Source organism: Debaryomyces hansenii (genome assembly GCF_000006445.2).
Source record: "Debaryomyces hansenii CBS767 chromosome G complete sequence".
Classification (NCBI taxonomy): domain Eukaryota; kingdom Fungi; phylum Ascomycota; class Pichiomycetes; order Serinales; family Debaryomycetaceae; genus Debaryomyces; species Debaryomyces hansenii.
The window spans coordinates 151,317-169,223 of NC_006049.2; the positions used below are offsets into that span (position 1 = coordinate 151,317).

Here is a 17,907-nt window from a genome sequence, read left to right on the forward strand (position 1 = left end):
ACCATAAAAGTTGATGTAAAGTGCTAGTCAGTGTATCTGGAAAGAAGTTATTTCTCTATCACAACAAAATGCCTGCGTAGCGTAATGGTTAACGCGTTTGACTTCTAATCAAAAGATTGCGGGTTCGACTCCCGCCGTGGGTTCTTTTTTTTTTATCTATTGCTTTTAAATTTTCTATCTATATCATCAAAATATGAGAAAGTTACTATTTACCATCTTCAGCACTAAACGAATCATTATTTCCATTACCATTTTGGGTATCCTTTTTATATTCATCGTTGATAATATTTTCCTTGCAAAATTTTCTCAACTCAGTAAACTCTTCTTTCAAGTATGTATTAAGGATTTCTTCCCCGGTTATCAACTTAAAGTTGCACAAATAAAGAAATCCCATTTCAATCTTGAATAAGTCCTTCACACTGACACCACCAACTGTAGCAAATGATTTCTGCTTTTGATATACGTCTTCCAAATTTTTGGTCAGACACCTAATCAGGGCCAAAATTAAACGATGAACATTAAATTCCGTTAAAGGAACAATATCAAGTAAAATACTTAACTTGAAAATCAAATATACCGAATGTATGTATACCAGAACCGATGTTGACGACGAATATGTCTTTATTCTCGTTAAAAATTGTTCGATTGATAACGTTGGAATATTCACCAAGTTAAACGATTTTAGTAAAAGAGCGTTTTGGCTACTAACTTTATTAGCGAGATGGTACTCTATTTCAGTACGTAGTCTGTCAGAATCTTGCGACGTTATTTGTTTAGAGACTCTTTCAATCGATGTGATCTCTATTAATTCTTCGATAGGAATAAATGGTGGGTCGATATCATCTAAAGTTTCGCTTCCAACATTCCCATTTGATGCAAAATCACCAAGTTTATCTTCATTGAACAACGAATCCGGTGTTATATCCTTTATGAAGTCATCGTTGGCTTCCTCAAAATTATTATGTAGCTTTGCAAATTTTAATGGTGGGGAAACTGAAGGACTACGTAATTTCTCCGTCGCTATCCTCAGACTATTATCACATACATTTTTCCTATCACCGAATAAAACATCTATGTCTACCAGGAGTTTTTCCAATTGTTGCTTTCTAAATTTCTTAAATAGCAATTCGTCTGCCTGTAGCTTAATTATATCTTGCAAACAAGAACTAAATATGGCTATTGCATGGAAAGAATTCAATTTATTAATGTCTTTCAAACCGTGTTCCAAATCAAACGCTAATTCATCAACAGAGATGTCATCTAATGAGCATGGTTCATCAACAAAGGTTTCTTGCGGTGGCTTCAACCGTATTTCGCTATTATCCATACTTAAACGATAGATTAATTAATAATTAACAAGGTATGCTTCAACAATATTCTCCGCTTTTGTAATATAAATATAGTTATCCTGCTTGCAATGACCGAGTTAATAAGCTGTTTGTCTTTGATAAATACGTTGCGTCTCTGTTTACAGTCGTTTTTTCTGGAGAGGTAGAATCGCGAATTAATTTTTTACTGTGCGACTTAAAAATACGGTGTTATTATAAATGAAATTATATACGCTTTTTCTTTCCAAAAGCTTCACGATTGCCTTCACTGGAGCCCAAAGATCTTTTCTTACCTTCTTTTGAAAAGAATTCCTTTTTACGTTCCTTTTCTTTTTCTTTTCTAATTTCCTGCTTCTTTGCCATGGCTTTCAATTTATCTTTAAACTTCTCATCCTTCTTTGTCTTTCTCTTCGTTTCTTTCTCTTTTCTAACAGTAGCGATCTTTTGCATTAAATCTCTAGCCTTCTTTTCCTCGCCGCCCAAGACAACAGCTCTCTTTGACATATATGTTGGTTTCTTTTGAGGTTTCATTTCATGAATTTGAGATTTGAAAGGTAAAGCGGTTTTGATTGATTTTGGAACTCTCAACGGGTTGAATTTCCTTTCAGTTCTTTCAATCTTCTTGTAGGCACTGTCAGCATTTAATGGAGTTGCAATGGCACGTTCTGCTCTAACCTGGCCTGTCAATCTCATACCTTGCCATTCAGAATGTTGACTTAATAATAACGAAGTAACAGGATTGTAGAACTTCTTAACCTTGACGGGATACCATGTCTTTAAGAAAATAGTGTCCGACATAAGAATCTTATCTTCAAACGAAGCCCTGAAGTGACCCTCAGGTTTAGACAATGCTCTCTTAATTTCACCTCTTATACCAGAAACGGTTCTAATGGATGCTCCTTCAAATTTAGCAACTTCCAAAGAATTTGAAAACATGTCTTTTATAAATGCAGTATTACGGAAAATCTTGTAAGGATGACCAACTAATTTTAATTTCTTTACAATCTCAACCGATGAATTTAAATCTTCGACAATTCCTGTTGCAGCAATTCTAAATGAACCCGTTGTTGATGAATTTGAGACAATATTGAAACCAACGAATGTTGTATTTGGTGCAACTAATGGCCCATAAAAAGATGCAAAACAGTAGGCATGCTCTGGTGTATACTTAAGCATTCTATTACGTGTTCTGGAGTCGGATGTAGTATATATTGGTAATGTTTGAAATCTTCTCCACCCCAAAGATAAAATTAACGGATCTTGAGATTTCAAGATCTTTTTATGCCAACGATGTCTTCTTATTCTAACATTCATAATACCAAATCTGGATTCTGTTGCTAATAAACCTCCCAATACAATTGGATATTCTGGCTGTAAATTTTCGACAAATTCACACGGTAAATTAGAAAATACTAGCTTCACGTATGAACCTGCTTTATAACCTTCAATTCTGATTCTAGTAGCAGAATCCATCTCATCAAATTCGGCTTTATTTATTTCTAATTGTTTCGCCATCTTATTTTTCTGGAATTCGTACCATGTATCAGCCTCAGTATCGCCTTCTGGGTCATCAACTCCAAACTCGCGATCTTCTTCATCTTCAAATTGTACTTTTAACTTTGCCTTGTTAGCTGCATTTATTCTTCTCTTTTCTTCTGTTGTTAAATTTTCAGGTTCTTCATATTCTTCCTTATCTTCCTCCTCTTCGTCCAATCCAAGTTCTGCCTTCTCTTCTTCCGCATCAAAGTCTGCAAACTCATCATCGTTATTCTGATCGACCTTTTTATTTGCATTTTTATCAGAATCTCCTGATTCTAAATCTTCAAAATCGCCATATACTTCTCCTTCATCTTCATCGTTTGCTTCCTCTTGGCCATCTTTGTTCTCCTCATTTAATTTAGGCGCAGCTAGAAATTTAGATTTTAATATTCTGTACCCGTTTTCATATTCTTCGTCATCATCTTCATCGTCAACGGTAGAGGCATTGAATTTCTCTTTAAGTTGCTCGAGTGGGGGATAAGAAGGTATAAATTGATCTAAATCTTGAGATGCATCCCTAATGTCTTTCTTGTGGAAGAAAGCATCATCATCTTCTTCAATATCTTCCTCATCGCTATCCTCTTCAACATTTGTAGCTTTCCATTTTTTAATGGCATCGGAAGGGTCAACGTTCTGCAAGTATAATAATTTGTTGATGTTCCATTTTCTTTGAATTGAACCATTCAATCTAGAAGCAGCTGATTTGTAGTCATTACTATTTTCTTCATCAGAGGACAAATATGAGTCTTCAGCAAATTCCAATTCCTTTTCATTATATTTATCATCGTTGAAATCTACTTCAACTAATTTAGGTTCACCGGATTCTGAATCATAGCCACGTTCTTCGTCATCCGATAAATCATTGTCAAATTCATCATCTTCTGCTAAAGATTTGCCATAAAGGCGTGCAGATCTCATAGACGTTCTTCCTGTATTCTTAGGAGTTACTTCTGATTCATTATCCTCTAAGTCTGACAACAAATCCTCGCTTTCATCATCTTCATCTTCATTACGATTTATTTCCTTAGAAGAGGAAAATAATCTTAAACCAGGGCCATCTTCGAATCTTTCTTTCATTGTCTTTTGCACCTCTTGTAAATCGGTGACTAACTTTTCTCCTTCTCCTGCTTCCTCTCCTTTAACGAAATTTTCTTTATCTCCCATATCAATATATACTGCATCCTTATCGACTAAAACACCACCCACATCAGACATGGGGGCATAAATAATTTTTTGTTTATCCTCTAACCTTTTACGTCTTCTTGTTGTTTTTGCTTGGATTTCACCCGACTCGGCAGCAAGTTTTGCCTTCTCTCTTTCTATTTCATCTAATTTCTGTTCAAAGTATGGAGTTGGACAAGGATCTGGTAATTTTTCAACAGAATGGACATAATGATCCCCTACCCCTGCAATATGAACATGAGCGTTCACAGACGGTAATGGTGTCCCATGCAAATAACCATAAATTGCCACTTTTCTGTCACATTTTGGATTTTCAGCAATTTCTTGAGGATGGGTAAGGTCGGTTACTCTATCAGCTAATAAGTAAGGATGCTCGTTTCTCCATTTCAAAGGTCTGAATTTCATGACTGATATGAAACGACTTAAATTAAGGATTTCTCTGTCAGGATAACGACCATTTATAACCCCCGATAAGTAAAACAACTTAGCACCTTGATAAACCTCAGTCCAAAAACGGTGCTTCAATCTCTTCTTCGACGTTCTTAAAGTAGACTGAGATTTAAATAAATCTAAATGTGTGGAAACACCCAAAACTCTAGGCATACCATGATGCTGAGCAATATTCAAGAATTCCATGGTTTCCATTTCTAACCCAAAATTACCATCCACAAGTAACAAGACCAAGTCAGCGATTTTGGCCGCATCGACCATTGAGTTCAAATCATTTCCCACTTCAATAAACGTCAATCTTCTTCTCTTACCACTCACAACGGTAATTGGCCCTTTAATTTCTGTTAATGAAGTCTTTGCAAGTCTTCTTATTAATGATTTGATTAACGTTGATTTACCAGTACCTGGTGGTCCTACCACGGCTACAATAACTGGTGGAGGATCATCATCTGGCGTCCTATCTACCATTGGAACATGTAACTTCTTCTCGTTAACATCATGTGTTCTCTTTGCCATTCTTTCCAACTTCCTTGGCGCCGTTACCGCAAATGCCTTCTGATTATGTCCATGTTGATGCAATTTCTGTTTAGCAGTGGTCTTTCTAGTACCACCTCGATGGGCCTTATTTGACTGCTGCGTTCCGTCCATTACAAAACTTCTATTATTAATGAACACCTAGACTATAAAAGTGATCAGGATTCAATATATACAAGTATAAGTAACCCAAAGTGATCAGGATTCAATATATACAAGTATAAGTAACCCAAAGTGAACAAAATGCAATAGGTGATTTTATGTTAAAGGCCTCATCGTTTTTCAGCTGCTGCTTAAAAAAAAAATTTTGATGCTCTTTCCTCGGAAGTCAGGTGATGGGTGGTCGGAATTGAAATAATCAATTACCGCAAAAACTACTTCTATGATTGATTTGCAATCGTCTTTACCCATTTTTTTGTTAACCATCAACCAATGTTCAGGTTATTGTTTATCATATTCCTTTCTATTGAAATTATAAGAGCAAGTTGGTATTTTAAAGAACCAAAAATTTGTAATCCGAAACAAAATGGACTTTTTCCTTTTACAGGCTTTAAAATATATCGCCAGTACAAGATAGAAGGTTATCTTCCTACTTCCCTACACTCTATCTCTATTACACATTGTGATCACGGTAAACCAGACTATGAGAAACAAGTTTTGACTACATCCAGTATTGATATAGATTGGAACAAACCATTTTGTATTTTGAAACCAGATTTCGAGAATAAGAGACTTCCAAAGCCAACGGATAAAGTGTACAATTTATACCAGAATAATAACAATATATCGAAAGGAAATATGATATTAGATAATATGTCTGGTGAAAAGCCTTTGGAAGGGGCCAGCGTGTCGTTGAAATCCAAAATATCTGAAGTTGGAAAAAATTTAAACAACTTGTTAGAAGCATCTGTTGATAATATTTTGGAAAAGGTTATTAATGGCAAGCATGTTCAGTATACAAGTAAAAAGGCCACAGAACATGTTGAAGATATCCGTAATTCTGATCCACGCTCTTCTTTGGAATGGGAGTCAAGGAACTTGGTATGCTATAAAATGGCCCGCAGAAAGAAGTATGCAAAACGAAATATTCTTTTCTATATCCCGTACACTTTTGTTGGTGGATTGTTTGAGTGTCCCATTCCTGACAATAGGAAAAAGGAGATATTTTCTGCTTTTCAATCTGGAGATTTCTTGAAGAACTTCGATTTTAAATGTGATCATTCGCTAGCTAAGCCGGTTGCGCCATTGATTGCACAAGACAGCACTAAGCAGTGGATAGATACAAAATTTAATCCATTAAACCCCGTACTAATTCAAAGAATTCCTTATCTATCAACGGCCTCGGTATTTGACATGAGGTTTTCAACTAGTGATACGCCTGATATGCTTCGAGATACCTGGGCAAGTCAAATAGATGTCAATGAGGAATATACATATACGGACCTTGAGTTGAACGTAATCTCGCAAGCGATCGCTCTATCTGCTGATTATTTCCATAAAACGTTTCGACCTTTGGATTTATCTGGAGTATTTCATGACTTGGTTCTTTTGAGATCTTCCAACGGCATACAGAATTCACATGTAGCGATTCAAACTTTTATCATAAGCACATTTAAAAAGTTGTCTCTTGATCAAAAAATAAATATATTATTGTCTTCAAGAAAAGCTGAAGAATCGATGCTTCATTTACGTAAATTACAGAGAACGTGGGATAATCTAGTTACTTAGATCATCTAGCATATAGTAATTTCATAGATATAAAAGTATTAATATTTATACATAATAAACAGTGCTTTATATCTTGATAATAAAATATAGACTTACAAAATAGAATAAAATAAAATTAACTAGTGTACAATTATTGAAGTTTAAAACGTTTTTTAAAGAATATCCTTAGCATTCGTTGGTTGATTATTCGAATATGATGAGAATCCCCCGGCTGAAATATTCGAATCATGTCTATGATGTTGATTAATTGGGGTAGTGGAATTATCCTTTGGGAATGAAAGTGGCTTAGTGTTTATGACATCCTTTTCTTCATCTGCATAATTCTCTTGATTATCATCTAATAAAGTGTCACTGATTCTGGTGATCTTACCATTTTTAGTATTCTTTCTGTCAGTCGTACCTTTATTTTCACCCTTATTACCTTTGAATGACAAGCCCCTAGATAACTTACCTTTCAACTTCGAACCTAAAGTCAGAGGTTTATTGTCAATTTCATCGGAGTTTTCACTATAATTTACTTCATTTGCTTCGAACTTTTCTTGCTCAAGTGATGGTGTTAAATGATTTTTCTGGTCATTGGATGATGATGAAATATTGTTCAATTTATACATTTCTGACTCCCAATTATTTGAATGATCTTGTGCTGCCAATCCTAATGCCAATAATTCATTAGCACCTTGATTATCTTGCTTATTATTATAAGATCTGTGTTTCACAGAACTCATTCTTTGGAATGATGTTCTGTCATCTTTAGCCGGAGCAAACCTTGCGTCAGGATTCTTTGAGATTAAAATAAAAGCAATGAAAGCAATAATCATAATTAATAGGCAAAATGAGAAAGCTGCATTCAAGATAAAGAATACCCAACCCATGATTGATGCCACTGGTGCGGGTTGACCAAACAAGTCTGAGAAAAACAAGAACAAGAACGAATTGATTGTCGTCACAACCGACATAAGATAATTGAGAATGTTTGTAGGTTTGTTCAAGTATGGTGCCTGTATAATCAAGTAAATGGTATAAACCAAGTCAAAAATAAAAATTGCCAAGGCTGATGCTTTACCAGAATATTGACACAAACCAATGAATATACCTTTCAACAAATTATACCCAATTAAAACAATACCAAACCAGTATTTTTCTGCCTGGAACATAGTATAGCAGAATCCATATTTATTCAACACTTTTGAGTCCCCATATAATACAGCTGCGGGGTTATTATATTCTTTAACAGACTTCCTGCCTAACCTCACAACTTTCCAATAAGAATATCCTATAACACCAAGAACCAAGATTAACAGTAGTACGGCCAAAACAATAAGTGCCGGAGAATCATTCTGCGTGAATTCCCATAATGATAAAATAACTAATTGAGTAAATCCAATATAGAGGTATCTTAATAAGGAACCTTTCAAGATGAGGCTGAAAGACGATCTGAAATGGCTCAATCTATTTGGATTAATTTTCTTAAACCTAATTAACAAATCGAGAATTTGTTTAATGAAGATAAGAATCACGACCAAGAGGTAGCCAAAGAAAACAAAGAATGTAAATCCTGTAGCCACAATTGAAGTGGGTTCAATATGCGAGTTATAACCTATTCTCTTAATACCTCTCAACACAATCAAATTGGAATTTGATTGAAGTGAAAAATCCAAAGCTCTTTTCGCGTAGTTAACTATCCCATTGTTACTGGCAATTTCATGGAGATCCCTTAAATGGTTCAAAGCTCTTTGTACCAATATTTGTGATGTTGTACCTTTAAAGTATAAAGTTGGTGAACCACCAGTACTTTGAACATACCATCTGAAAATGTCTTGCATGAATTGGATTCTAATTAATCCCATAGACCAAGCAAGGTTTTCTGCCCAAGCCGACGCAATTGGAGGAACTCTTTCAACATTTTGCATGGAGACAACAACAACAGATTGAAAGTACAAGAACAAAGAAACCGAGTTCGCAGATATATGAGTGGCTGCCGTAGAATTACCAAAAGTCGACAATACGGCCGCGATCAACAATCCCAACCCCGCAACAACAGCAGTAGCCCATTTGGCACCCGTTTGTTCGATAGTCTTCCCATTGGTGAAACTAGCTTGCATACATGATAATTGCTTTCCGCCATCCTGGTCCTTCACGATAACCTTCACCACTGCATCGATATCTGGAACCGTGTACGCTATACCCGGGATCTCTTTTACATATTCCTCGCTAATGTACTCGATACTTTCAACTTGCATAGATCCAGGGTAAATAGGACAAAATTGTTTCCACCCCAATGAACACAAATTTATGTTCTGCTCGATAATTAAAAACCCGTACGCATAAACCTGGACGAAAGCATCCACTTTCGCATTGATTTCCGTTGTTAAATCAATACTATATTTCAACGACCTGTCGTCTGGATCGAACGTCACATTGAAGTACGTTGGCGAAATCTGCGAGTTATCCATACATGTCACCAACGAAGTGGCCGAAAGCGACCTTTTCCCCATAACACCCACCATCTGCCAGAACCACATCAATAGTATAAACACCTTGGAAAAAATCTTCATCTTAGTCTAATCTAATGTACTTTAATCTTCTAATAACGTATTGATAGTATTTTCCAGAAATCTTCACCTTCAGCTGTTAATTACCTTGCTCTTTCAATTTCCTCCTTTTTTTCACTTGATCTACTTCCTCGGGAATAGTATAAACAATCAGAAATCCCTGTTTAAAGCGAACGCTCAATAAATCGATTATCAAAATAAGGTATTCGGAACACTTATGTACTTAATACCCAGAGATCAAAAACTTGAACAATTTTTCCAATAGTTAAACCCTGAAAAGACTACTTATCCGATTAAACCAACAAGGACCAAAGTTTTTTATTAAATTTTACCAGGTTATGAGAAATGCCACGTCCTAAATTTATCTACGGATTTTCGAAGGGGCGGTGATTACCACAATAACGCGCTCGTGTATATATAGGTCAAATGGCTAAGCATAATATTACGATAGCATGATAAATAGAAAGTTACGAACGGACAACCGTATTTAGTATTTTGTAGGGGTTATATATAGAAATGCATACACTAGGTATCTGTAGTGTTACAAATTTGGTATGGAAAGGCAAGCATGGGAGAAGAAATCAGCAGAAAAAAGGACGCCATCCCTGTCTATACAGGGGTTCATCGATAAAGAATAATGCGAGAATGATGAGAAAGCATAATGTAGTGACATGTGTTCGTACATATGAAAACACAACATAATTGAAAATAGTACATAATAATAACAAGTAGACTAATTTATGCTAATATATATGGTGTGAGGGACGGGAGGACGGATAGAACAGTAGAAGCAAATTACAAGTGGTATTCAACCATTCTTGCTTGCTCCACTTTGACTAATAAAGCATCACCCCATACAGCCTTGATGACATCCCAGAATTCACGGGCGTAGTGGATAGTGATTCCGTACTTGTCGAACCAAAACTTCTCTGGTTCGCATCTTTTGAAGTTATATTTGTTTTCGTTGTCGAGCAATAAGTCGTTCAATTGGTTAAAATCGTTGGTGGACCTGCAGTATTCCTCGATCAAGTCCTTACGGTTTTCTCTTGGGACTATGACACGCTTAATACCGTTCAAATGAGCACCCAATATTTTTTCTTTGATACCACCGATAGGCAACACCAAGCCTCGCAAGGTGATTTCGCCAGTCATAGCTACGTCCAAAGGAACGGGTTTTTCCAAAATCAACGACAAAAACAGTAAGGCCACGGTAATCCCTGCCGATGGACCATCTTTCTGGATTGACCCCAGTGGTACATGCAAGTGTATTTCCATATTGTTGATCTTGTCGATTAGATTTTCACTGAGATTTCTGTCACTCAAATTCAACAAGTTTTTGTAGATTATCAGCTTGATAAACGTCAACCCAATTTTTGCACTTTCCATCAAGACATCCCCTAATCTACCGGTCATATTAAGGGACGATGAGCCTGACTTGCCCTCATGATTAAATCCTATACTTTCAAATACCAATACAGATCCTGATCCATCACTATTGTAGGACAACCCGTTTACAACCCCACATTTTGCCGACTCGATTGGTGACTCGAATAATTCTGTAGATAAATTGGCAAAAGGCAACCCTAAATATTTAGGTAAGTCTTCAATTTCAACCTTAGGTTGATATTCGCTCAACTTCTCCAAACTTTGGGAGTATTCGACTGCTTTGAATCTGCAGATTCTTCCTAAGCTTCTCTCAAAATTTCTTACCCCGGCTTCTCTAGTATAATCAAGAATAACTTTCTGCATAACTGACTTATCAACGTCTATCAAATCAGCGTTAGGGATACCATTTCTTTTGATTTGTCTTGGTAAAAGATAACGTTCACCAATAACCAACTTTTCATCATAATCGTATGCTCCTACCTCAATCATTTCTAATCTATCTAACAATGGCCGAGATAAATTGGATGCTTCATTTGCAGTACAGATAAACATAACTTGAGACAAATCAACTGGGAATCCCAAATAGTGATCTATAAACGATGTATTCTGTTCGGGATCTAATACTTCTAATAACGCAGCTGATGGGTCTCCATTAAATTTATTAACTCCATTGTTACCACCAATAATCTTGTCAATTTCATCTAATAGAATGACTGGGTTCATAGATCTTGACTTCCTTAAAGATTGAATAATGACCCCAGGCATTGCACCAACGTATGTACGTCTATGGCCTCTAATTTCAGATTCATCCTTAATACCTCCTAAGGAAACTCTCTGGAAATTACGGCCCAATGATTTCGCGATAGATTTGGCTAATGATGTTTTACCAGTACCAGGTGGGCCCACCAACATTATAATTGGCGACTTATTATTTTTCGAAACCATAAGAGACTTATTCAACGAACTTTTCTCGATTGTTGTTAAAGATTTAGACTTCTTATTTTTATTTCTTGCTGTTTCATGGGCAATTGATGTCTCATCGTTATTGGCAATAACTATCGAATCATCAGATCTGGTAAAGGTTTTCTCACTCCGTTGCTTATCATTCTTACCCATAGAACCAGAAGATGATTCATTTTTCTTCGATTTTTTGGAATTCTCTGATTCAATCTTTTCAAATTCCTTCTCCGCATTAATTCCCAAAAGCTTCAATACTACCAAATACTGAATTAGTCTTGTCTTCACATGTTGTAATCCGTAATGGTCACTATCTAATTGCTTCTTAGCGAATTCTAAATCAATATCCTTGTTAGATTTGAACCTTGTAACATACCTATCCCAAGGAATGTCAGCCACAATTTCCAAATAATTACGAATTACATGAAAATCTGAGTTCCCCGGTGGAGATGACTTAATTCTTTTGAAGTCCTTGACAATAAGTCTTTTTGTATCGGATGACAAAGTGCTAATATTTGGCAATTTGCCTTTAATGAAACTAGTAATAGCTTTTAATTCATCCTCATCATCATCATCATCCTCATCATCATCGTATTCATCGTTACTTTCGTTTCCATCATCACTCATTGGCAGCTTAGCAGGCTTGTTGTTGTTACCACGACGTACTAGCTGGCGGGGCGGACTTTGATTTGTTTTAATATCCTTGTCAGGCTTATTAGTCATTCCTTCTAAAATTAATCTAATCGATTTTAGCTGACTTGCAACCACATTAGCTCTTTGAATATTTGTTGCTTCATTATAGAACCAGTGATTAATAATTTTATTATTCTTCTTCAAATTATAAAATACTTGAATCATAGATTCAAGCATTCGATTAACTTCGTTAATTCTATCGATAGAATTAAACTTGTTCAACAACTTTAATTTCTCGTGGTTTGGAAATGGGATAATTGCACAGGTTAAATCAATTAACCTTAAGAATGTCTTATTGTCGATTTTAGTATTCGATGATGAATTAAAAGTCCCAAATAATTTTTGTAAACTAATGTAAGCTTTTGTAAAATCTTTTGAAGCGGCTAAGTGTAAATAAAGCGAGTTGGCCAAAGGATTTAAAGTCAATAAATCACCCTTCTGTTTTAAATCTTTGGATTGCTTCCCTTTCTTTGCCAATGATGCCGCTACCGTTAATGCCTGGCGATAATCAACGATAAATCCATCAATAGATCTAAACAACTTTAAGACTTTAGAATTCAAGACATCATACTTGCTGGCTACGTCATCAATATTAGAATTCCAGTCAATATCTATCAAAACTTCATTTGTTTGAGTTGGTTTAACCTTGTTGTGTTTTATACCTCTAGTTAACGCTTGCAAAGTTAGCTTAATGTTACTGGTGTCGTCAACCATACCAATAACCCTTGCAATAGTAACTATATTCTCATATTCATCATCAGATGAAGTTTGTGGTTCCTTTATCTTTTCCAAGTTTGGATTTATTGCTAACACTAACCAGTCAAATTCACTCTGCGGCTCCGCTTCGACTTTACTCGAATCATCATTCTTACCCTTGAACTGTTGTTCATATTGATAGAACTGCTTGATCCCGGTTACTGCATCCAGTGAAATTGGGGGTGGCATATATTTAGATTCAACGTCGTCTTTCTCCTCTTGCTTACTATCGAAATCATATTCATTGAGTAGGTTAGTTATCAACGATACATTTGAAACCTGACTCTTGAACCGTGATAATAACGTAGCTGCCTTGAATCTGGAAAATGTGACATTATAAATTATCCCCGGCAATAATACTAAATTAGAGTCCAATTTATAAGTTGGTAAGACAACTTGTTGCTTAGGATCTGTGTGATTTTGTTGGTTAGGTTTGTATCTGGCCATATTAATTATATTCTAATTATCTTACTTGTAGGTATTTAAAAAGAAGATAACTTGCCACCCATATATAATTGGCTCATATGATTATGAGGACTAATTTTTGTGGAGAGATTTTGCTGATTAGAGAAAGCCGAGGAAGCAAAATGACTCGACCCTTAGACCAAAAATTTTGCAAAAATACTAGAAAAACTTGGCCGGAGAAATTAGGTATAGTTCTACCTTGTATTTGTTTCTCTAAACTTAGTAGCTTGCGTAGCTTCTGTATAACTTGATGGTATATTTGATTTATTTTCAATTAAATATTAGACATATACATTTTTACTCTACATCATAAAATTGCAAATTTAAAGATTTCAGATTACCCTTCTACCGGCGACTATCAATATACATGAATACACTATATGTACTTTTGAGTGTATCTAATACATACGGTAAGAATTCGTACGGCTTGAATGAAGTATTTCTTTAAGTAACTCATACGAAAATGACATGGAACATTTGGTAAAACAATCTATTAAGCCTAGTGGTTTACGGACCAGCAATCCATATTAGAGTATCTTACATGGGTTTATTTGAAAGGCTACTAATAATGTGTAAGACTCACTGAAAAATTTCAAAAAACGAATAATCGTAGGTGACCAATATAATACTAGATCAGCCCCACTCATTACATTAAAACCACAGTTTAGTCTTCAATAAATATATAAACATAAAGGTCATTATTGAAATCCCTATATCTTATTATTAATATTAGCATATTTAATAATAAATATATATATAAAAATACAACAACGATTTCTACAAGATGTCTTTCAAATTAATTTCGCCTGTACCTCTTGCTAGAGGTTGTGGTTGGTTTTCACTCTTTTTCCAGCCAATCATGAATATAACACTGAAAGTTGCAGGTAAAGTAACATTTCCGTGCTCATCAGTTTCACCATGTAATGCCTTATAAATCTCGTTGGCTGCTAACATTACGTCCCTTGGTAAAAGATTTGATCTCGATAATACAGAATTTTGTTCCCCCATCAGCAGTAAGTCTTTGCAAACTGAGACTACGTCTGGAAATCCACCGACTACGATATCTTCTGAATCGATTGTTAACATGCTAAATCCTGCCCTATTCAAGAGCGACCCAACGTCATTCAAATGTACTAAGGGTGATACTCTTGGGGACATTCCGCCCTTTCTTTCCAATTCTGCCAATTGCAATGACGTTCTCAATTCGTATAACGTATCACCACCAAATAAAGTACCCATGAATAACCCATCTGGTTTTAATACACGGTTTATATTTGCCAAAGTGGCTGGTAAATCATTAATCCAATGCAAGGATAAATTTGAAATGACTGCATCATACTGATTTGATTCTTGTAAGCATTCATGGTCGAATGCTTCTTCATCTCCTACATTACGAATAAGCTTTCCATCAAATTCAGCATTGAACGGTTGTTCAACATCCCTATTAAGAATGTCTTTGGATGAATCAAGCATGACTAATTCCTTGATTTTGGACCTTATAGTCTTTTTATCGTTATTAAGCTGTTTACAGATTTCCATATCAGCAGAGTCTGCTGCTTCGGGTACCTTGGATTCCTCAAATAAGTTCTTTATTAAATTACCCAGATGTGACCCAAAGTCCAATAATCTATCAAAGTCTCTTGTAATAAATGCCAATCTTTCTATAGTCCTAATTGCTACCTCATCTCTTAAATACTCTACTTTACGAGATTCTTGTGGATTAAGACTGGGCGTTCTTGATCTTTGTATTAATTTTGCAGATCTGTCAAAGACATTAAATTGCTGCTTCTGTTTAGCTGCATTCTCTGATGCTGATGTCGCCAATAGACGCTTGTTGGTTAACGATTTAAACATTCTAGAGCTTAGAGACAACAGAAGCGGAATATTTAGCGTTTTGTTTTATTCATTAATCTTTTTCGATGCTCACTATCTGAGATCTTCATCACAAAGTTCTAACATTATCCATTCATTCCTAACTGGTGAACTAGAAGCTGTATTATGCTACGGTACATATCAAACACCCCCATTATAAGAAGGGGTATACGACATTCTTTCAAAGGTTCATTAGTATTATCGTTTAAAAATATACATAATTCAAGTATAAATATACCTCAGTTTTCAGTCGATGACTTTTTAATAAATGAAAGTTCTCTTGCTCATGATCAGTCCCATGCATCAGGTAAAGAGAACCTAATTTCAACAGAAACATTCATTCTGCAATTCAATTCTAAAACCAAGATTAAAGCGATTGAGAACCAAATTGAACGATTAATAGAAGAGAAAGAGTTCAAGACAATATGGCTGATTGCAAACCTTATGAAAGAATACCGTATACCTCCTTCAAATAAACTATACATAATATTATTAAAAGCTTGCTATTTGATGAATAAACCTGAGGCTACAAGTCTTGCAACAAGATTGTATTATGAAGTAATGACACTATATGAAATTAAGAAAGGAGAACAAAAGATAACTCAAGATGTTCATAATGGTTTAGCATACTTTCTACTTGTATCTTTTCAATGTTGCGATGATTTTACAGAATTAATAACTTTGAAATTGTTGTGGGAAAATTACATTATTGATAACGTTGATAAACCAATTTATGAATTGTTATATCATTCGGCATATATTAATACTTTACTCAATACAACTCAAAATCAGATCGCTATTGATCATTTTGAAAAAACCTTCGAAGAGCTAACTCAATTAGATACAGTGGGAAATTATCATCAATTTGATAGATACGACTTGCTTCTGACTTTACCAACTATCCGAATTCTTGATATAATGGCATCTAACAAAGATTGTGAAAGATTGCAAAAATGGCTTTTGATAATACACGATGAACAACGAATACAGTTCAACAATAAGAGTAATGATTGTACAATAATCCTTAATGAAAATAATTGGCTAAGGTATCTAAATGTTGGTCTTCTAAACAATAGTTACGACTTGGTCAAGAGCATATACGACAATTTTATTATGAGCGGTTTCAGTGATGGTATCTCGACGGAAGATGTACTATTTCGAAAAGACCCCACTATATCTAGCTCATTTTCTGGGAACGTTGTTTTGGATTCCGTCAATGACGAAACAATTTCTCAAATTCTTCATACATTCGCAATTAACGGTGATGTAAACCTGACGCTTGCTTTAATCGAGTCACATTATATTCACAAGACAATGAAAGGAGAAAAGGCTTTAACAAAAGATCTATGTCTCAAGATTATTGAATCGTACTGCTATCATCCTGATTTACAAAATAATTGGAGTGAGGATGAAATAATAATATCGAAGAATTCTAATGACGAGAGTGTTAGGAGAGTTTTAGATGTATTGAACAGTTTCGTCGTAAAGTTTGATACAGATAAGAACAATAATATCAGTTATCGTGACATAACCGATGCTATGTCTTTTAAATTTGTTAATTATAAGGTTTACGATAAGAATATAATAAAAGCAAAACATAAAGAATTTGAAATATCTGAAAAGATTAAGCATCCAGAAGACCTTGATAAGGTGCCAGGATTGCCAAGAAAGATCTCCAATAAAAATATTGAAAGCTCTTATCAAGGGAATATACTAGCAAATCTTGAGACTTTGTCAAGATTTATCTTGGACCATCTAGAATATTTGCGTGAGAAGAATTATTCTAAATCAACAATAATCCTATTCGTCAATTGCATTTTAAACCATACCAATCTATATCAGAATTTTTCAGGAACAGTGAAAGCATTATCAACTATACATAAGATTTATCCAAATATGGTCACTGATTACCTAAATGATGATCTGATCAATATCATACTAAATTCATTAGCAAATTCTAATTCAGCTAAAATCTCGTCATTCCTTTTATTTAAATACTTGCATAAGAAAAAAAACGTAACTCACGACCATTATAGATGTTTCATATCTGCAATATTGAGAGGAGATTTCCATGACTGTTTACAATTTTTTCTTTATAATTACTTGGTAGACTATGGCGGTATAATAGATCCAAAAATCATGCAAATGCTTCAAAGCTTACCTTCAGATGTTATCCAATCCAGTGCAAGCACCTCGTCTTTGTTAACATTCATACAAGATAGAACTAAAATCAAATCAAACCAACAAGTTTCGAATTATCCAGTGATTTCACTTGATGAAATTAATGAGTTTTGGAGACTTATGAAACTCTCTCATCAGGAACCATATGTTGGAGACGCCAATATTGCTGAATTTAAAAGAATGTATAACCATTCTTTCGATGTAAGAGATGCCCATTATTTGTCTTACATATTTCAATTGCCAGTTTATGATAGGGTTTCACTACAGTAAATATTTTATAGACT

At 35.0% G+C, this 17,907-nt stretch overlaps 7 protein-coding genes and 1 non-coding gene across 8 annotated transcripts; 3 read left to right on the top strand and 5 right to left on the bottom strand. All coding sequences in view use genetic code 12, as the record gives it.

Moving 5' to 3' along the window:
- The first annotated feature begins 70 nt into the window (after positions 1–70).
- DEHA2G01782r lies at positions 71–143 on the top strand. The gene has a single exon. It is a non-coding gene; the product is annotated as a tRNA-Arg (tRNA).
- Positions 144–205: 62 nt separating this feature from the next.
- On the bottom strand, positions 206–1,327 carry DEHA2G01804g (DEHA2G01804p; the record flags this gene model as incomplete). Its single annotated transcript, XM_002770518.1, has 1 exon — positions 206–1,327. The coding sequence occupies one exon, from the start codon at positions 1,325–1,327 to the stop codon at positions 206–208; it is 1,122 nt and encodes a 373-aa protein (XP_002770564.1).
- A 226-nt stretch (positions 1,328–1,553) lies between these two features.
- On the bottom strand, positions 1,554–5,147 carry DEHA2G01826g (DEHA2G01826p; the record flags this gene model as incomplete). Its single annotated transcript, XM_461620.1, has 1 exon — positions 1,554–5,147. The coding sequence occupies one exon, from the start codon at positions 5,145–5,147 to the stop codon at positions 1,554–1,556; it is 3,594 nt and encodes a 1,197-aa protein (XP_461620.1).
- Positions 5,148–5,465: 318 nt separating this feature from the next.
- On the top strand, positions 5,466–6,761 carry DEHA2G01848g (DEHA2G01848p; the record flags this gene model as incomplete). The annotated part of the gene is made up of 1 exon (XM_461621.1): positions 5,466–6,761. The coding sequence occupies one exon, from the start codon at positions 5,466–5,468 to the stop codon at positions 6,759–6,761; it is 1,296 nt and encodes a 431-aa protein (XP_461621.1).
- A 152-nt stretch (positions 6,762–6,913) lies between these two features.
- On the bottom strand, positions 6,914–9,316 carry DEHA2G01870g (DEHA2G01870p; the record flags this gene model as incomplete). Its single annotated transcript, XM_461622.1, has 1 exon — positions 6,914–9,316. One exon carries the CDS (start codon positions 9,314–9,316, stop codon positions 6,914–6,916), a length of 2,403 nt encoding a protein of 800 aa, XP_461622.2.
- Positions 9,317–10,108: 792 nt separating this feature from the next.
- DEHA2G01892g (DEHA2G01892p) lies at positions 10,109–13,552 on the bottom strand (the record flags this gene model as incomplete). The annotated part of the gene is made up of 1 exon (XM_461623.1): positions 10,109–13,552. One exon carries the CDS (start codon positions 13,550–13,552, stop codon positions 10,109–10,111), a length of 3,444 nt encoding a protein of 1,147 aa, XP_461623.2.
- Positions 13,553–14,347: 795 nt separating this feature from the next.
- DEHA2G01914g (DEHA2G01914p) lies at positions 14,348–15,424 on the bottom strand (the record flags this gene model as incomplete). Its single annotated transcript, XM_461624.1, has 1 exon — positions 14,348–15,424. The coding sequence occupies one exon, from the start codon at positions 15,422–15,424 to the stop codon at positions 14,348–14,350; it is 1,077 nt and encodes a 358-aa protein (XP_461624.2).
- Positions 15,425–15,568: 144 nt separating this feature from the next.
- DEHA2G01936g (DEHA2G01936p) lies at positions 15,569–17,893 on the top strand (the record flags this gene model as incomplete). Its single annotated transcript, XM_461625.1, has 1 exon — positions 15,569–17,893. One exon carries the CDS (start codon positions 15,569–15,571, stop codon positions 17,891–17,893), a length of 2,325 nt encoding a protein of 774 aa, XP_461625.2.
- Positions 17,894–17,907: the final 14 nt, after the last annotated feature.